The sequence below is a fragment of the Chiloscyllium plagiosum genome, unplaced genomic scaffold (genome assembly GCF_037043375.1).
Source record: "Chiloscyllium plagiosum isolate Xiang-an unplaced genomic scaffold, Cpla_swu_hap1 HiC_scaffold_5, whole genome shotgun sequence".
Taxonomy (NCBI): Eukaryota; Metazoa; Chordata; class Chondrichthyes; order Orectolobiformes; family Hemiscylliidae; genus Chiloscyllium; species Chiloscyllium plagiosum.
In genome coordinates, this window is record NW_028270143.1 from 117,908,353 (window position 1) to 117,922,404 (window position 14,052).

Consider the following 14,052-nt stretch of genomic DNA (forward strand, 5'->3'; position numbering starts at 1 on the left):
GCAACTTTGCTCTATCAACTGTCTGTCCTTCCTCACAGAACCTCTGCATGCTGTATCTGCCTCTTCACCAGCTATCCTTTCCTTTGATCCATCCCATCCCCCTGCCAAACTCGTTTAAACCCTCCCGAAGAGCTCTCGCAAACCTCCTGCCCATGATAATGATACCCCTCCAGTTCAGGTGCAACCCGTCCTCCTTGTACAGGTCCCACCTACTCCAGAAGGTATTCCAATGATCCACATATCTGAAGCCCTCCCACCTACACCAGCTCTGCAGCCACGTGTTCAGCTGCACCTCACTCTGTTCCTAGCCTCACTAGCACATGATACAGCCGTTTTAATTTATAGAGATTAGGATTGTTCATAGCAGCTGAAATTTGATCTGAACAAAGTTATGAATAAGTTTAACATAACTTCCCTGCTTTTCAGTTCTATCCTTCTAAAAAATAAAGCTCAGGGATACGTATCCTTTTTCTCATATGATATTATTGTTTTTGATTTGTGCATCTGCACTGCCACATAAATTCCTCTGAAGTCTATTGAGAAGTTAGCTTTTCCAAGAAGTATACAGCCTCCTTATTCTCTCTATATTCTACTCCTCAATTATTGAAATTCTTATCAAAATTGCATGCTCATTCTGCTACGTTTATTAACACTTTTTCTTTATTTTGTCATATTCAGAGCAGGCTCGACAAGTTGTATAGACTACTCCAGCTCCTGTATTTCTACTCCTGTCTATGAGCTACATTCCCTTTAATTTGATACTATTTGCAAGTTTTGAAATTCTGTTTCTGATTCTGATTCTGGATCCAAATTATTTATGTAAACAATGAGCAATGACTGTCTAAATACCAATCTTTGTGCAATACCACTTCCCACAATTTCCAAACTGAGTAATTACCATGAGTGGAACTGCTTTCTGTTTTGTAGACAGCTTGCTATCCATTTTCTACTTCTGAGTAGATATCAATCCACATATTCTGACTAAAGTTATCATTTTCTCTTATATTAACTTACTGAATGTCTTTTGGCAATCCTAATGTATTATTTCTATTCTTTTATCCTGAACTACCCTATCCACTGCTTCTTCAAGGAATTCAAAAAGGTTGACTAAGAATATCCTTAATCCATGATGGTTGCTCATATTCTAGATGTTTATCTGTTTTATATTTTTTGAAGAATTCTGTTATGTTTGTTGCTGATATTACAACAATTGAACTATAGTTCACTGGACTTGATCTGTCTCTTTTGGGTAGCGAGGAATCATATCAGCTATCTTTCAGTGTATCAGCACTAAGCATGGTGTTCCCTTAACTAACATTTATTGTATAGGCAGAATTTAAAGAAGTCCACTGAAACAGGCATGTTGGCAGGAATACCCACATCAGATAACCAGTGTGGGAAAACTCCCCCATAAGTTGGGAGTGGGAAGGCTGAAGGAATTCTGCTTGCTGGAGATGGGCTGTCAATGAGGTTCATCAATTAGGTTCATTAATGTGCCACTTAACATCGGTTATCCCTAAACCCATTGGAATTTAGATATTTTCTAATCAAACTGTTTAGACCTGTTATTAGACACCTCTGAAGCAGGCGGGACTTAATCCTGGACCTCATGGTTCAAAGGTAGGGATACTATCCCTATGCCATAAGAGCCCTCCCTTTGGAATTTAGTGGTAGTTCAGGGCTTCAATGGGACTCAAAACAGCTTTCCCATTTCCACAAAGCCAGCCTGCAAATCCTTTGGATTTTTCTGTGACCTCATAAGGGTGGTGTAGGGTGGAGCATCCTTCATTGATCAGTACCTGACCAACAGACCAAACAACAGGAATCCGGTGGCTGGAGTTCCGCTGAAAGCTGCCTTGCCTCCTACCCCCATCCTTCCACTCAGCTGTATCCAATGGCTGATCTGGGCAAGGCTTTGGAACATTGGTCAACCATCTCTTCCCCTTGATTATATGGAGTGCCTGAATGTGGCAAGTGTCTGAGGAAACTAAATTCTTGTCAGACTTCTCCAAGGAAGCAACATGGAGTTCATACCAGCTAGTGGGAGGAACTGTCATTAGAACTGAATCTATATATGTAATAAATAACCTCTGTGATCACTGATCTATGTTGACCCGGTCTGGCAACATCTCAATTCTGGAACTTTTTCTGCTTTCCTCATCCTTTCTGATCATATCACCCTCCTAAACCCTACTTGCCTTTCGCACATCTGCACTTTGGCGCACACAGAAACCTTTGGCTGCCTAAGGTCTAAGATTTGAAAATCCTTCCTTATACTTCTCTGCTACTCTCTCCTATAAATGCTTCTAAAATTTTGCTTCAAAAGATGCTTCTAAAAACCCACCTCTCTTGCTGTGTTTTTGATCTGTTGTTCTCTTTGTGATTTTTGATAATAGCTATTATAAATCATGTTAGAATACACTAGTTCAAATTGTTGTCATTCAGCAGCACACACAAGTCTTTATAAAATTGCTTTCTTAAAACTTTTGTCAATTTTACTTAATTATGAACCACCCATAATTATGAATTTACATTTCATTGGGTTGTGTATTTGCAATGATAATTGAATTTGCAAGAGAATTTTGCATACTGTAAAATAATCTAAGATTTTTATTTTGTTCTATTCTGCAGAGGTTCCCGTCACTGTTATCATTCCTCTCTCTAATGTTACTATAAATAATGGAGAGTCTGGCAAACTGGAATGTGAATTTTCAACTGAATGCGTGAATGTTAAATGGCTAAAGAACGATCAGCAAATTGAGTCAAGCAGCAAGTATGAGATCATTTGTGATAGAAAGAAACACTGTTTGACTATTCACAAGTGCAGTGTTGAAGATGAAGGGAAATACACTTGCATGCTGTCCTCAGACATTAAAACATCTGCTGAAGTTTGTATAGATGGTAAATCATCACTTTGCTCTTTTTGCAATATACTAACACATTAATCATATTCACAGTGAAGCTTTTATGGTAGGTATGTTAACGCAATGTTAATAATACTAAATTGGCAATTTTTGAAAAGAAAACTAAGAACTGCGGATGGTGGAAATCAGAGACTAAAACAGAAATTGCTGCAAAATCACAGCAGGTCTGGCAGTATTTGTGGAGAAAAAACAATTAACATTTTGGGTTATTTTCTGATGAAGAAGGGTTTGGGGGGGGTGCAATGGGGGTGTGTGTGGAGGAGTCAATGATAAATGGAAATGAAACCCAGAGACATAGAGAAACAGTTAGGCAGACAAGCAGTTTTTGAAGTTGAGTTCAAATATTCCCCCGGAAAATTATGCAATGTAATAATGATAAATTAGTGAGTTGAACCAAAACAGAGACCATAAAGCAGCTGAATCGTTGTAAAACAAAACAACTGGTTCACTAATAATGTTCGGAAAAAGGAAGTGTGACTCTTAAGCAGCTTAGTCTAAAAGTGACTGCAGTCCAAGATACATGGTTGGTCTTTAAAGTCCTTTGAAGTGACATAAACAGTCATTTGCTGTACAGTATTTTCTAAAATAGTCCATTGTCTTAAAATTAATACCATAGCACAAGGTCTCACTTAGGCCATCCACATCATGAGAAACATATTTAAGATTTCTTATTCTCAATTTCTATGGTATATTTTTTCTGTTTCCATCATGTCACAAAAAGTTAATATTATGAACAGTGAAGATTAAAATCATTAACCTAGACATAGTTAGAACTCCAATTTTTAACTTCATAACTGAGGTTTATATGAAGCCCAGACCTTTACTTACTTTAGCAACAATAAGGCTTAAAATAAGATGAATTGACTTGATCTTGACCTAGGTTTTGCAAGTCTTTCAGGACAAAGTTGAAAGTCATTTGGAAAAAAATATAGTCTTATTTACAGAAATTGCAATAAGAACAAAAACAAATACAAATATATGATCAGAAGTTGTGAAAACGTTAAATTTTCAAGAAGATTTACAGAATATCTTTAATAGGCGGATTTGGAGGGATATGGGCCAGGTGCTGGCAGGTGGGACTAGATTGTTGAGATATCTGGTCGGCATGGACAGGTTGGACTGAAGGGTCTGTTTCCATGCTGTACATCTCTATGACTCTATAAATAAATTTCTTCATCCAAAGAATAGTGAGCCTGTGGAATTTGCTGCCACAGAAACAATTCACAGCAAACCATTGAACATTCTTAGGGCTAAAAGGATTAAAGACTATGGGGAGAAAGTGGGAACAGGATACTGAGTTTGATGATCAACCATATCATATTGAATGATTTAGCAGGCTCAAAGGGCCAAATGGTTATCCTTGCTCTTAATTTTGATGTTTCCATGTTTCTTGCATTTCATCTAATATTGAAATGTTTGGTTCTGTACTTCAAAGCAAAAAGTAGAAAAAATTTCAGTTTCTAATTCAACCAGTTGGCAACACAAAATTCCCCAAAAACAAATCAAAAGTTAGTTTTACTGTGGAAAAAAAATCTAGCCCTGATTTTCACCACAACAGCACTCTTTGTTGCAGCAAAAATACCAGAATTCAGGAATCCCAAGTCCTGCATTCAAATCTGGCACATTTTGTGTCGGGGCAGGAAAGTGGAACTTTCCCAGCCCCTGAATCAGTTGATAAAATGTGGCAAGATCAAAAACGCAAGTTGAGAATCTCTCTAGTACGTGGCATGAGGTCTATTCACGTGTTAAACATCTATTTGTTTCATGAACTTGCCTCATTTCTATGCAGTCTACTATTTTACTAGGCAGAGGAGAGAAACTAGATTCTGACATTGTTGGCGTTCTCAGAATGATTAATTGGTAGTTCCAACTCATCATTCATTCCTTGGGACGCAATCTTGGCCAGCATTCCTCAGCATCTCACAGAACCTCTGCCTTTTTGCACATGGCTGCCTCATTCAGAACTTGGAGCATCACAATACTTCTGGCATGCGTTGCTTATATCACGAACCACAGAGCTGGAAAACTGGCCACATTTGCCAGCAATGATCAGTCTAGTGGCGGGACATGTTCCCCAACAACACTGTACTACTTCAGTTTCAGACATGCAGACTGTGCCAGCAGTTAACACAGCAAACATATGTGCTTCAACAAAATAGCCATGTCTGAAGGTCTAAGGGGAGGTAGTTCTCGGTTCTGCTAAGGGGCACAGTACGTCTAGGGTATTATCTGACATCAGTCTGAGACTTGGATCAATCAGTTAACCGCTTGGGGCAATCAGGGTCACTATAGTCATAGAGATGTACAGCACAGAAACAAACCTTTTAGTCCAATTCGTCCATGCTGACCAGATAACCTAAACTAATCTAGTTCCATTTGCCAGCATTTGGCCCATATCCCTCTGAAATCCTTCCTATTCGTATACCCACCCAGACGCCTTTTAAATGTTGTAATTGTACAGGCTCCATTTCCTCTGGCAGTTTGTTCCATACACCACCTTCTGTGTGAAAAAAGTTGCTCTTTAGGTCCATTTTAAATCTTTCCCCTCTCACCTTAAACCTGTGTTCTCTAGTTTTGCATTGCCTTACCCTGTTTGATATGTTCGCTAGTTTAGTTTCAATGTGAGTGAGTGAGTGAAAGAAGGAATTGGTCTGTTAAGTGAGTAGGTACTGGTGGACATGGATAAATGAGGAGATCTGTGAACAGCGTGATGTGAATAAGTAATGAGGCATGGATAGGTAGAGGGAGTAGGTGGCTGAATGGGTGGTTAGGTTAGGGTGGTCAGGATGGGTTGGAATGTTTAGTTGTGTAGGGTTAGATGGATAGTGGGAGAATCGACGTTTCGGGCATAAGCCCTTCTTTAGGAATAAACCTTTCTTCAGGCTTATGCCCGAAACGTCGATTCTCCTGCTTCTCGGATGCTGCCTGGCCTGCTGTGTTTTTCCAGCATCACATTTTTCAACTCTGGTCTCCAGCATCTGCAGTCCTCACTTGCTCTTAGATGGATAGTCCATTGGGAAGGTTAGTCAGGTCAAATAGGTAGATGGGGATATAAGGTTCATGTCAGAATTTAGGGGTAGTAAGGTGATTTGATGGATGGTTTGGTTCAGCCAAAAGGTTGGTCGGGTGCTCAGATTAGGCAATTGTTAAAGGAGTAAGGGGCCTTGTTGGGTGGCCACAAGAGTGGCTAGTTTGTCTGGGGGTTAGTTGAAGGGTCATATGAAGTGATGGGGAGAGGAGTCAGGGGTCACAGTTATTAGACTCATTTTTAATCTGACATTTTGTGGATACCTACCCAGGGTAAGTACTACAGTGAAGTCTGTAACTCTAATGCAGAGTTGAAAGTATTCACAGAGGATGGTACAAAGCAGGGGAATTGCCATTGGAAATTGGAACTTTGAAGGTAAATCCCACATTGGTGCACACATCAGGATTTATGCAGGACCCTGACAAGCATTTTAGTTGCACGTTGACCTTGCAACAATCTGGAGACCAGAAAACCTAGCCCATTTGACTTTGTTTAGCTGTCACCATTTTCACTCCCAGATTGTGAATGGCAAGCAGTTGTATGATCCTGAGGAGCAACATCAGGGTGATCAATTAAAACGTCAGCCCATCAAGATTCTCATTTATCTCTAATTGGATAATTGCAATAAAAAATTGTCCAAAGATCATTTGGTTTCTTCTGTAAATTATACACATATCAAGGAAGTAACCTGAGAAGCTTGAGATAATATGTTTTGTAATTTGGAAATAAATAAATTAGCTAAAATCTTTTACCAAGAAAAAAATTCCTTATAAATCAGCAACATAAGTCACTTATGTAACTCTTTTAAAAAAAAATGCCAATATGGGACAGGCTGATGAACTAATTTTCTTAAAAAATTGAATATAGTTTAGAAATACAGCCTGTTGTATTATCACTTCATAAATTTTTGAAAATAAAACTGAAGGACCGGCATAGAGGTTGAATGTTCATTAATAAAAACTCATCTTTTGGCTTCGGTTTATATACATGCTAACTGACTGTGCAGGAGAACTGGGTGACTTAAATTCCCTCCCTTTCTGTGATGAAAGACATATTTGCATAAAAATATGTATAGATGATAATATTTAACGTAGTAACAAATATACTATCATTATATACTACCAAATGAACTACTACAATGTACTATTACAACACAACCTAAGAATTAGAAAATATTGAAAAATTTGTAATTCAAGATTACAAATAGATTCCTGTCTAAATGCATTTCATGCTGATTCTAAAATCTTCTCAGTATTCATAACATCATTGTGTCTATAAATTCTGTTTTATTATGTATGGTGGACTTAACTTTGTTCTAATCAGTTGGGCTATCACTTTTTCTGTTGCCATTATTTCAATGTGTCTGTACAATTAGTAAGTGCTAGTTTTAAGTAATTGAGTCTTACTGTCTGCAGCTGTGATGCAACCCATCCCAACCCAAGATTTGGAAGTTCCACAGGAGCCAGACCAAGTTACAGTGGAACTAATAGATGGGGAAGAGGTTCTTCCGAAACCAAGCTTGCCACCTGAGGCAGCACAAGAAGGCGATTTGCATCTTCTCTGGGAAGCCTTAGCTAAGAAACGAAGAATGAGTCGAGAGCCAACACTTGATTCCATTAGTGAAGTACCAGAAGAAGATGACAAAGCTCAGAAGCACCGGCTACAAAAAGCTATGGAATTGGAAGATTTATCTACAGATGAAATGTCCAGAACATGTGATTCTTACACAAGTTCTGATGATGAGTCAAGATCTGGTACTCCATCCCTTGTTCATTATCTGAAAAAGGCAGGAAAGTCCACTGTAACGGTAGCTGGAAAAGTACAAACTATATCCACAAACAAGTTTTGGAAACACTGGGAGACTTCAAACACTGAAGTTGACCAATTACAAGATGTAAATGAAGACCCATCTCTCGTTGAAGCTGCTACAAAAATCCAGGCTGCATTTAAAGGCTATAAAACTAGGAAGGAACTTAAACAGCAAGTCACCCCTGTGTTTACTGAAGTTTTTAAGTCTCAGATAAGTAAGTTTGGACAAACTGTCCATCTTGAGTGTGTAACCCAGAGTAACTCTGAAATCAAGGTACAGTGGCTCAAAGATGGAGAAGAAATTGTTGATGGAAGGCATTATCACATTGATAATTACAGTGATGGAACTTGCTCCTTAATTATAACAGGTGTGGAACAAAATGACACTGGAACATATACTTGTGAGGTCTCTAACAAGTTTGGTGCAACTTCTCATAGTGGAAAAGTTACTATCGCAAGTGATGTAAAGGAAACAGTTAAGAAGGTCAAAGAGGGTATTGGTATAAAGTACAGCACTGACAGTGAACCGGAAAGTTCTTCAGGAAGTGAGGTTGATGATGCTTTCCGTAGAGCAGGCAAACGACTCCATAGACTTCTGCATTCAAAACTGTCTTTTGAAATTTCTGATGTGGAAGAAGAATTTTTCTTTAGTGCTGATGAAGGGGATGAAGATATTTTGGACAAACAAACTTACCATGAAGATGAAAATTACATTTATATAAAGTTTGATTCATTGACTGAGGCTGAAATAGCAGCAACCAGATTTAGGGAAATATTTATTGGTCAAGGAATTCCTGTTCACATTGATATCTGCGAAGAAGGAAGCAGAGTTGAAATTCGGATTAAGAAAGTATCTCGGCCCACTGCAGCATCGATTGACGATCGGACCAATATAGAAGAGGGGGTACATGCTATTCTTGTTGAGTCAGGTAAGTTTGTAACTGAGTTTTGCTTAAATCATACACAGTTTACTTTTGAGTTATAAAGTCTGAATGTATCACATAATAAGACCATAAGACATAGGAGCAGGAATTAGGCCACTGATCCCATAGAATCTGCTCTGCTATTCAATTATGGCTGATAAGTTTCTCAACCCCATTCTCCTGCTTTCTCCCTCTAACCCTTGAGTCTCTTGATACTTAAGAACCTATCTATCTCAGTATTAAATATACTCAATGGCCTGGCCTCCACAGTCTTCTGTGACAATGAATTCCATAGATTCACCATCCTCTGGCCGAAGAAGTTTCTCCTTATCTCTGTTCTAAAAGGTCTTCCCTTTGCTCTAAGCCTGTGGCCTCAGTCCTAGTCTCTCTTATCAATGGAAACATCTTCCCAACATCTACTCTGTCCAGGCCATTCAGTATTCTGTATGTTTCAATTAGCTTCCCCCTCCATCATCCTTCTAAATTCCATTGAGTATAAACCCAGTATATCCACCTCGTATAATTTATTCTCTACCTTTATAGTTTTAATAATTATATATTTAATTACAGCAACCAGCTCATTGTCAGAATAGAGCCATAGAAAAGTTATGGCACAAAAAGAGGCTGTTCAGTCCATCCTGTCTGTAGCAGCCAATAAAAGAAACAACTATAAAGAAAAGTTACCCATTCTAATCCTACCTTCCAGCAGTTGATCCATAGCCTTACAGTTTACAGCACTTCAAGTGCCGATCCAGGTACCCTTTTACCAAGTTGAGGGCTTCTGCCTCTTTCACCAAACCAGACATCAAATCTAGTCCACCACATTCCCCTATAGCTCATAGGCTTTATTTTTATTTTGATAAATGGGCCCTTGTCAAATGCTAAAATCCATATAGACAACATCCACTGCACTATCCTTACCAATTCTCCTTGTTACTTGCTCAAAAAACTCAATTAGAGATTAATTTGATAGTACAAACTTGAGTATGGTTGAATCAAGACACATTTTGTCAATGCTTTTTAACTTGCACTCAAGCAGGATAATTTGCATGAATACTAATGTAAAGGGTAAACAAGTTATATTGTGTGAGAAGACAGTGCTAATTGGTTAGAAGTGGATTCTGAACTGTAGATGTGTTTCCGTGGCAAATGCAAAAGTTAGGCGTTAACTAACAGTCAATTGGTCAAGGCATTGCCCTGAGGACTGATTCAGAGAGTGACTGTCACCTATGTTATTGAGTTTATTAACAAGTACAATGTGGTATTCGTTCTTTCTGCCAGCAAAAAAGAGAATCCTATTAAGTATAAGTCATTATCTAACTGGTGTGTTCTGCAGGGCATTATCTTTAACAATCAGATTCCAATTTCCAAACAATCAGAACCCCCTTTGTAATATAAACATTATTTTACCTTTACATTGATATTACTTCAATTATCCTGATTGGTGCAAGAGAAATAACTTTGACAAAGTGCTTTTTTTCAGCGATACTCAATTTCAACTAAGTGAGAAATGCACAACTTTCCCTTAAAACCATTCTGCTATTCTTGATTAATTCATTCTTTTCTAAGTGACGACAGTTTATCCTATCTCTCAGAGAATCCCTACAGTGTGGAAGCATTTGCACCATTGGATCCAACTGACTCTCTGATCCCTTTGATCCCTTTAACCCTAAGAACTATATCTATTACCTTCTTGAAAACATTCACTGTTTTTGGCCTCAACGGCTTCCTATGTCAGAGAATTCCACAGGCTTATTATTCTGAGTGAAAAAAGTTTTCCTCGTTTCAATCTCATGGTTTACCCTTTATCTTTAGACTGTGACCCCTAGTTCTGGGCTATCCAGTCATCGGAAGCATCCCTCCTGCAATTCCCCTGTCTAGTCCTTTTAGAATTTTATAGGTTTCTGTGAGATGTCTCCACCACTTTCTCCTTCCTCCATTCCCCTGATTCTTCAAATCTCCAGGTAATATAGACCTGTTTAATCCAGTCTGTTTTCATGTGTCAGTCCTATCATCCCAGGAATCAGTCTGGTAAACCTTCACTGCACTCTCTCATAACCAGAACATCCTTCCATTAAGAAGGAGACCAAAACTGTATAAAATACTCCAGGTGTGGATTGATCAACACATTCCTGCTGCTGTACTCAAATTCTCTTGCTTTGAAGGCCAACAAATCATTTGCCTTCTTTTAATACCTGCTGCACCTGCGTGCTTATTCTCAGTGACTGGTGTACAAGGACACCCAGGTGTCATTACTCCTCCCGCTTTTCCAGATTATTGCCATTCAGATAATATATCTTCCAGTTCTTTGCTACTGAAGTGGATAACCTCGCAATTATCCACATTAAACTCATCTGCCATGTTTTTGCCAATTATCTCAAATAGCCAAATCATATTGAAACATCCTTGCATCGTCTTCACAGCTCACTCTAGTTTTTTTGTAGTCTGCAAACTTGGAGATATTGTATTTAGTTCCCTCATTCAGATTATTCATATATATTGCGAATAGCTGGAATCAAAGCACTGATCCCTTCAGCACCTGAAGATAATGAGAACTGCAGATGCTGGAAATAAAATGCGGAGCTGGAAAAGGCACAGCAGGTCAAGCAGCATCAGAGGAGCTTGAGTGTTGATGTTACAGGCAGGTTCTTTCATCAGGACCCCAGTAACAGGACCTCCCTTCAGTACCCCACTCGTCACATTCTGCTAGTCATTAGAAGGCCATTTTTTCCCACTCTTTGTTTCATCTCTGCCAAACAGTTCTCTACCCATGTCAGTACATTACCAACAACACCTTTGGGTTTTCCTTCTTTTTCCCAGAATGTACCGCTTCTTATTATTTTCATATTCTCTACTTAGCCCCATACCTTTCAATATACCTCTAGGCTTTCGACAAAATTAAGTTTTCTATGTCTGCCATAAGGTTTTGTTTTCTGCTTTATCTAACCTTGTATATTTATGGAAAACCAGTGTGCTTTTGGATTTGACAGTCTAAACTTTTATTTGTGGGGCATTTCTATACTATGCCTAGAGAACCTCGCTTCTGAATGCCTCCGACTGATTTTCACTCAAGTAACTGCATCCACTTCCACCTGATCATCAGAGCTTTGTAAAATGTACCACCCCCAAATTACAACTTTTCTATCCTGTTTTCGATAATGATGCTAAATCTATATGATGGCCATGATCTCCAAAATGGTCACTGCTCCTTCATCCACCAGTCCTTCATTTCCTAAACTAATTCTCATCACCACCACCAAAAGATCACTTCACCACCCCAGAACATTACTGTCTTGGTTCTGATTTGGTGGATGATTAAAAATTTCTTTCAAAGTATGTCATAAAAACAGCGGTCCAAAATGAGTCTTCAAAATGAAACCAGTAAATACTTCTGGGGGAAAAAAATTAAAAGGGCTGAGAAAATGAATGGTTTTGAGTATATCTCTTTTAGAGAGTAGCATATCTTCTTTGTGCTGGTAAATTCCTTGATTGTAGTCTTTTTCTCTCTCTCTCGCACAACTAAATTAATTCTTGATAAATTGAATTATATGCTTAGAGTCATTCCACAGAGAACATTTTCTCACATTAATTATTTCCTTTTTACGTTATCTTTTGTCACATAAAGCCCCCCATGTTATCTCTGAGCTCCAGAACCAAGATGTTCAAGAAGGCTATCCTGTCAGTTTTGATTGTATGGTAGCTGGATATCCACCTCCAGCTGTTCGATGGTTTAAAGATGGAAAGCTGATTGAGGAGAATGATCACTACATGATTAACGAAGATCAAGATGGATGCCATCAACTTATTTTAACATCAGTGAATCTGAGTGATATGGGAGTATATAGATGTGTGGCAGAAAACTACATTGGCGTTGCTTCAACAAAGGCAGAATTAAGGGTCGATGGTAAGATTTGGCAAATATGATGCAAAAAAGTGATAATTAAAATGAATTATGCCATTTATGTTAACTTGGAGGAATTTGATATTTTGAAATATTATTATAGGCATGGATCTGCAAATGCAAATTGTTAAAACTTTACATATATAGTGTTATATTTTGGATGATAACAGCATGCCTTTTGCTTAAGTTAGTTTCATTTCTTTCTCACAGTTAGCAGCTCAGACTATGATACAGCAGAAGCCACTGAAACATCATCTTATGTCAGTGCCCAAGCTTCTCTAACCCGGTTAGTATTGAAGCACTGATTTCATTACATCTTATGAACATGAAGATTGTCATTAAAGGCAATTTCAATTTTAAAAGTGAACTTCATAGTTTTCAGAATCCTTGGGCAGAATCTTCAATTTTGAAGCCCAGATTGGGTGTTTGCTGTGGAAGTGAGCATTGCTTCTGCTCAGGGGCAGGTTGATTTCTCTTGTGTGACCATATAGTTCTCAACTCATTATGTCTCCATGCGCAAGTAATTTGTCAAATCTTACAGGCCCCAGCCAGAGCCTTATAGGGATAAAGGTCGGGACATCATAGTTAATCAATGCGTGGATAGCCATTTAATCACAAGCCAGGAGCAGCATTGATGCTTTTTGAATGAATTCCTTGTAGCTAAACGTTCTGGCCCTGACACCCTTCCCCAATCAGCCTGACACTGCTGACCAGCCTCCTTGACCTGTGCCTGTTACACAGGTCTCCGGCCTCTGTCCATCGGTTATTCTCTATGCCCCTTGCAACTTGTACCATTGCTACAGAATGTCAATTATGGCATGGCATAGATGAGTATTTTTGCCAAAGAAAACAAGTTGCTATTCCAAAGTCCAGCAAGTACAGTACCTCACCTGCTGCATACCTTGTATGTGGAATCAGAAAACATGCAGAGTCTGCTTGCAGATAACATTCATTTTGTTTAGCTAAAATCTTTTAATGAGTATTTATGAGAGCACAAATACATGCACAAGGGCTTCCCAATGGCAGTAACTGGGACAATTGAGCTGCTTTTAAATTTCCAAGAATTTAAATGTTAAATTCACCCTACTAGCAGTGTAAGATTTTGTGAAGCTGGTTTGTTGATATAGCAGGGGATGTTTTTCACTAAGTGGAACCACATTAATTCTTTCATTCCATAGTAATGTCTTCACATAGATTTCAGTTTAAGATTCTTGAGTGATAGTTTTTAATAATTCATAAACACTTTTTTTAACAATAGGGAGCAGAATTTGGAAGGTCTAGAATCACAGGCTGAAGAAGAACAACTGCCTCAGATCATAGAGGAGCTTCATGATGCCTTTGTTACTATTGGAGCTCCAATAGTAAAACTACAAATTAAAGTTAAAGGTATGACTAGTTGTCAATTTAGCAGTGGAAGTTGCGAAGTTTTCAACCTATAATGAAGTTACATTGCAGATTTCAGTAACT

At 38.5% G+C, this 14,052-nt stretch overlaps 1 protein-coding gene across 4 annotated transcripts in view; it reads left to right on the plus strand.

Moving 5' to 3' along the window:
- Positions 1-14,052, plus strand: part of obscnb (obscurin, cytoskeletal calmodulin and titin-interacting RhoGEF b) — a 799,195-nt gene that overhangs the window by 548,334 nt on the left and 236,809 nt on the right. For all 4 annotated transcript variants that reach the window (XR_015757277.1, XM_087987576.1, XM_087987577.1 and 1 more), the window contains 5 exons: positions 2,632-2,901; positions 7,368-8,690; positions 12,310-12,588; positions 12,796-12,871; positions 13,844-13,971. Coding sequence is in view for 3 of the 4 variants with exons in the window: in XM_087987576.1 (XP_087843702.1) it covers positions 2,632-2,901; positions 7,368-8,690; positions 12,310-12,588; positions 12,796-12,871; positions 13,844-13,971 (2,076 nt within the window). In the remaining variant the exon portion in view is untranslated. The remainder of the gene's footprint in view (positions 1-2,631; positions 2,902-7,367; positions 8,691-12,309; positions 12,589-12,795; positions 12,872-13,843; positions 13,972-14,052) is intronic.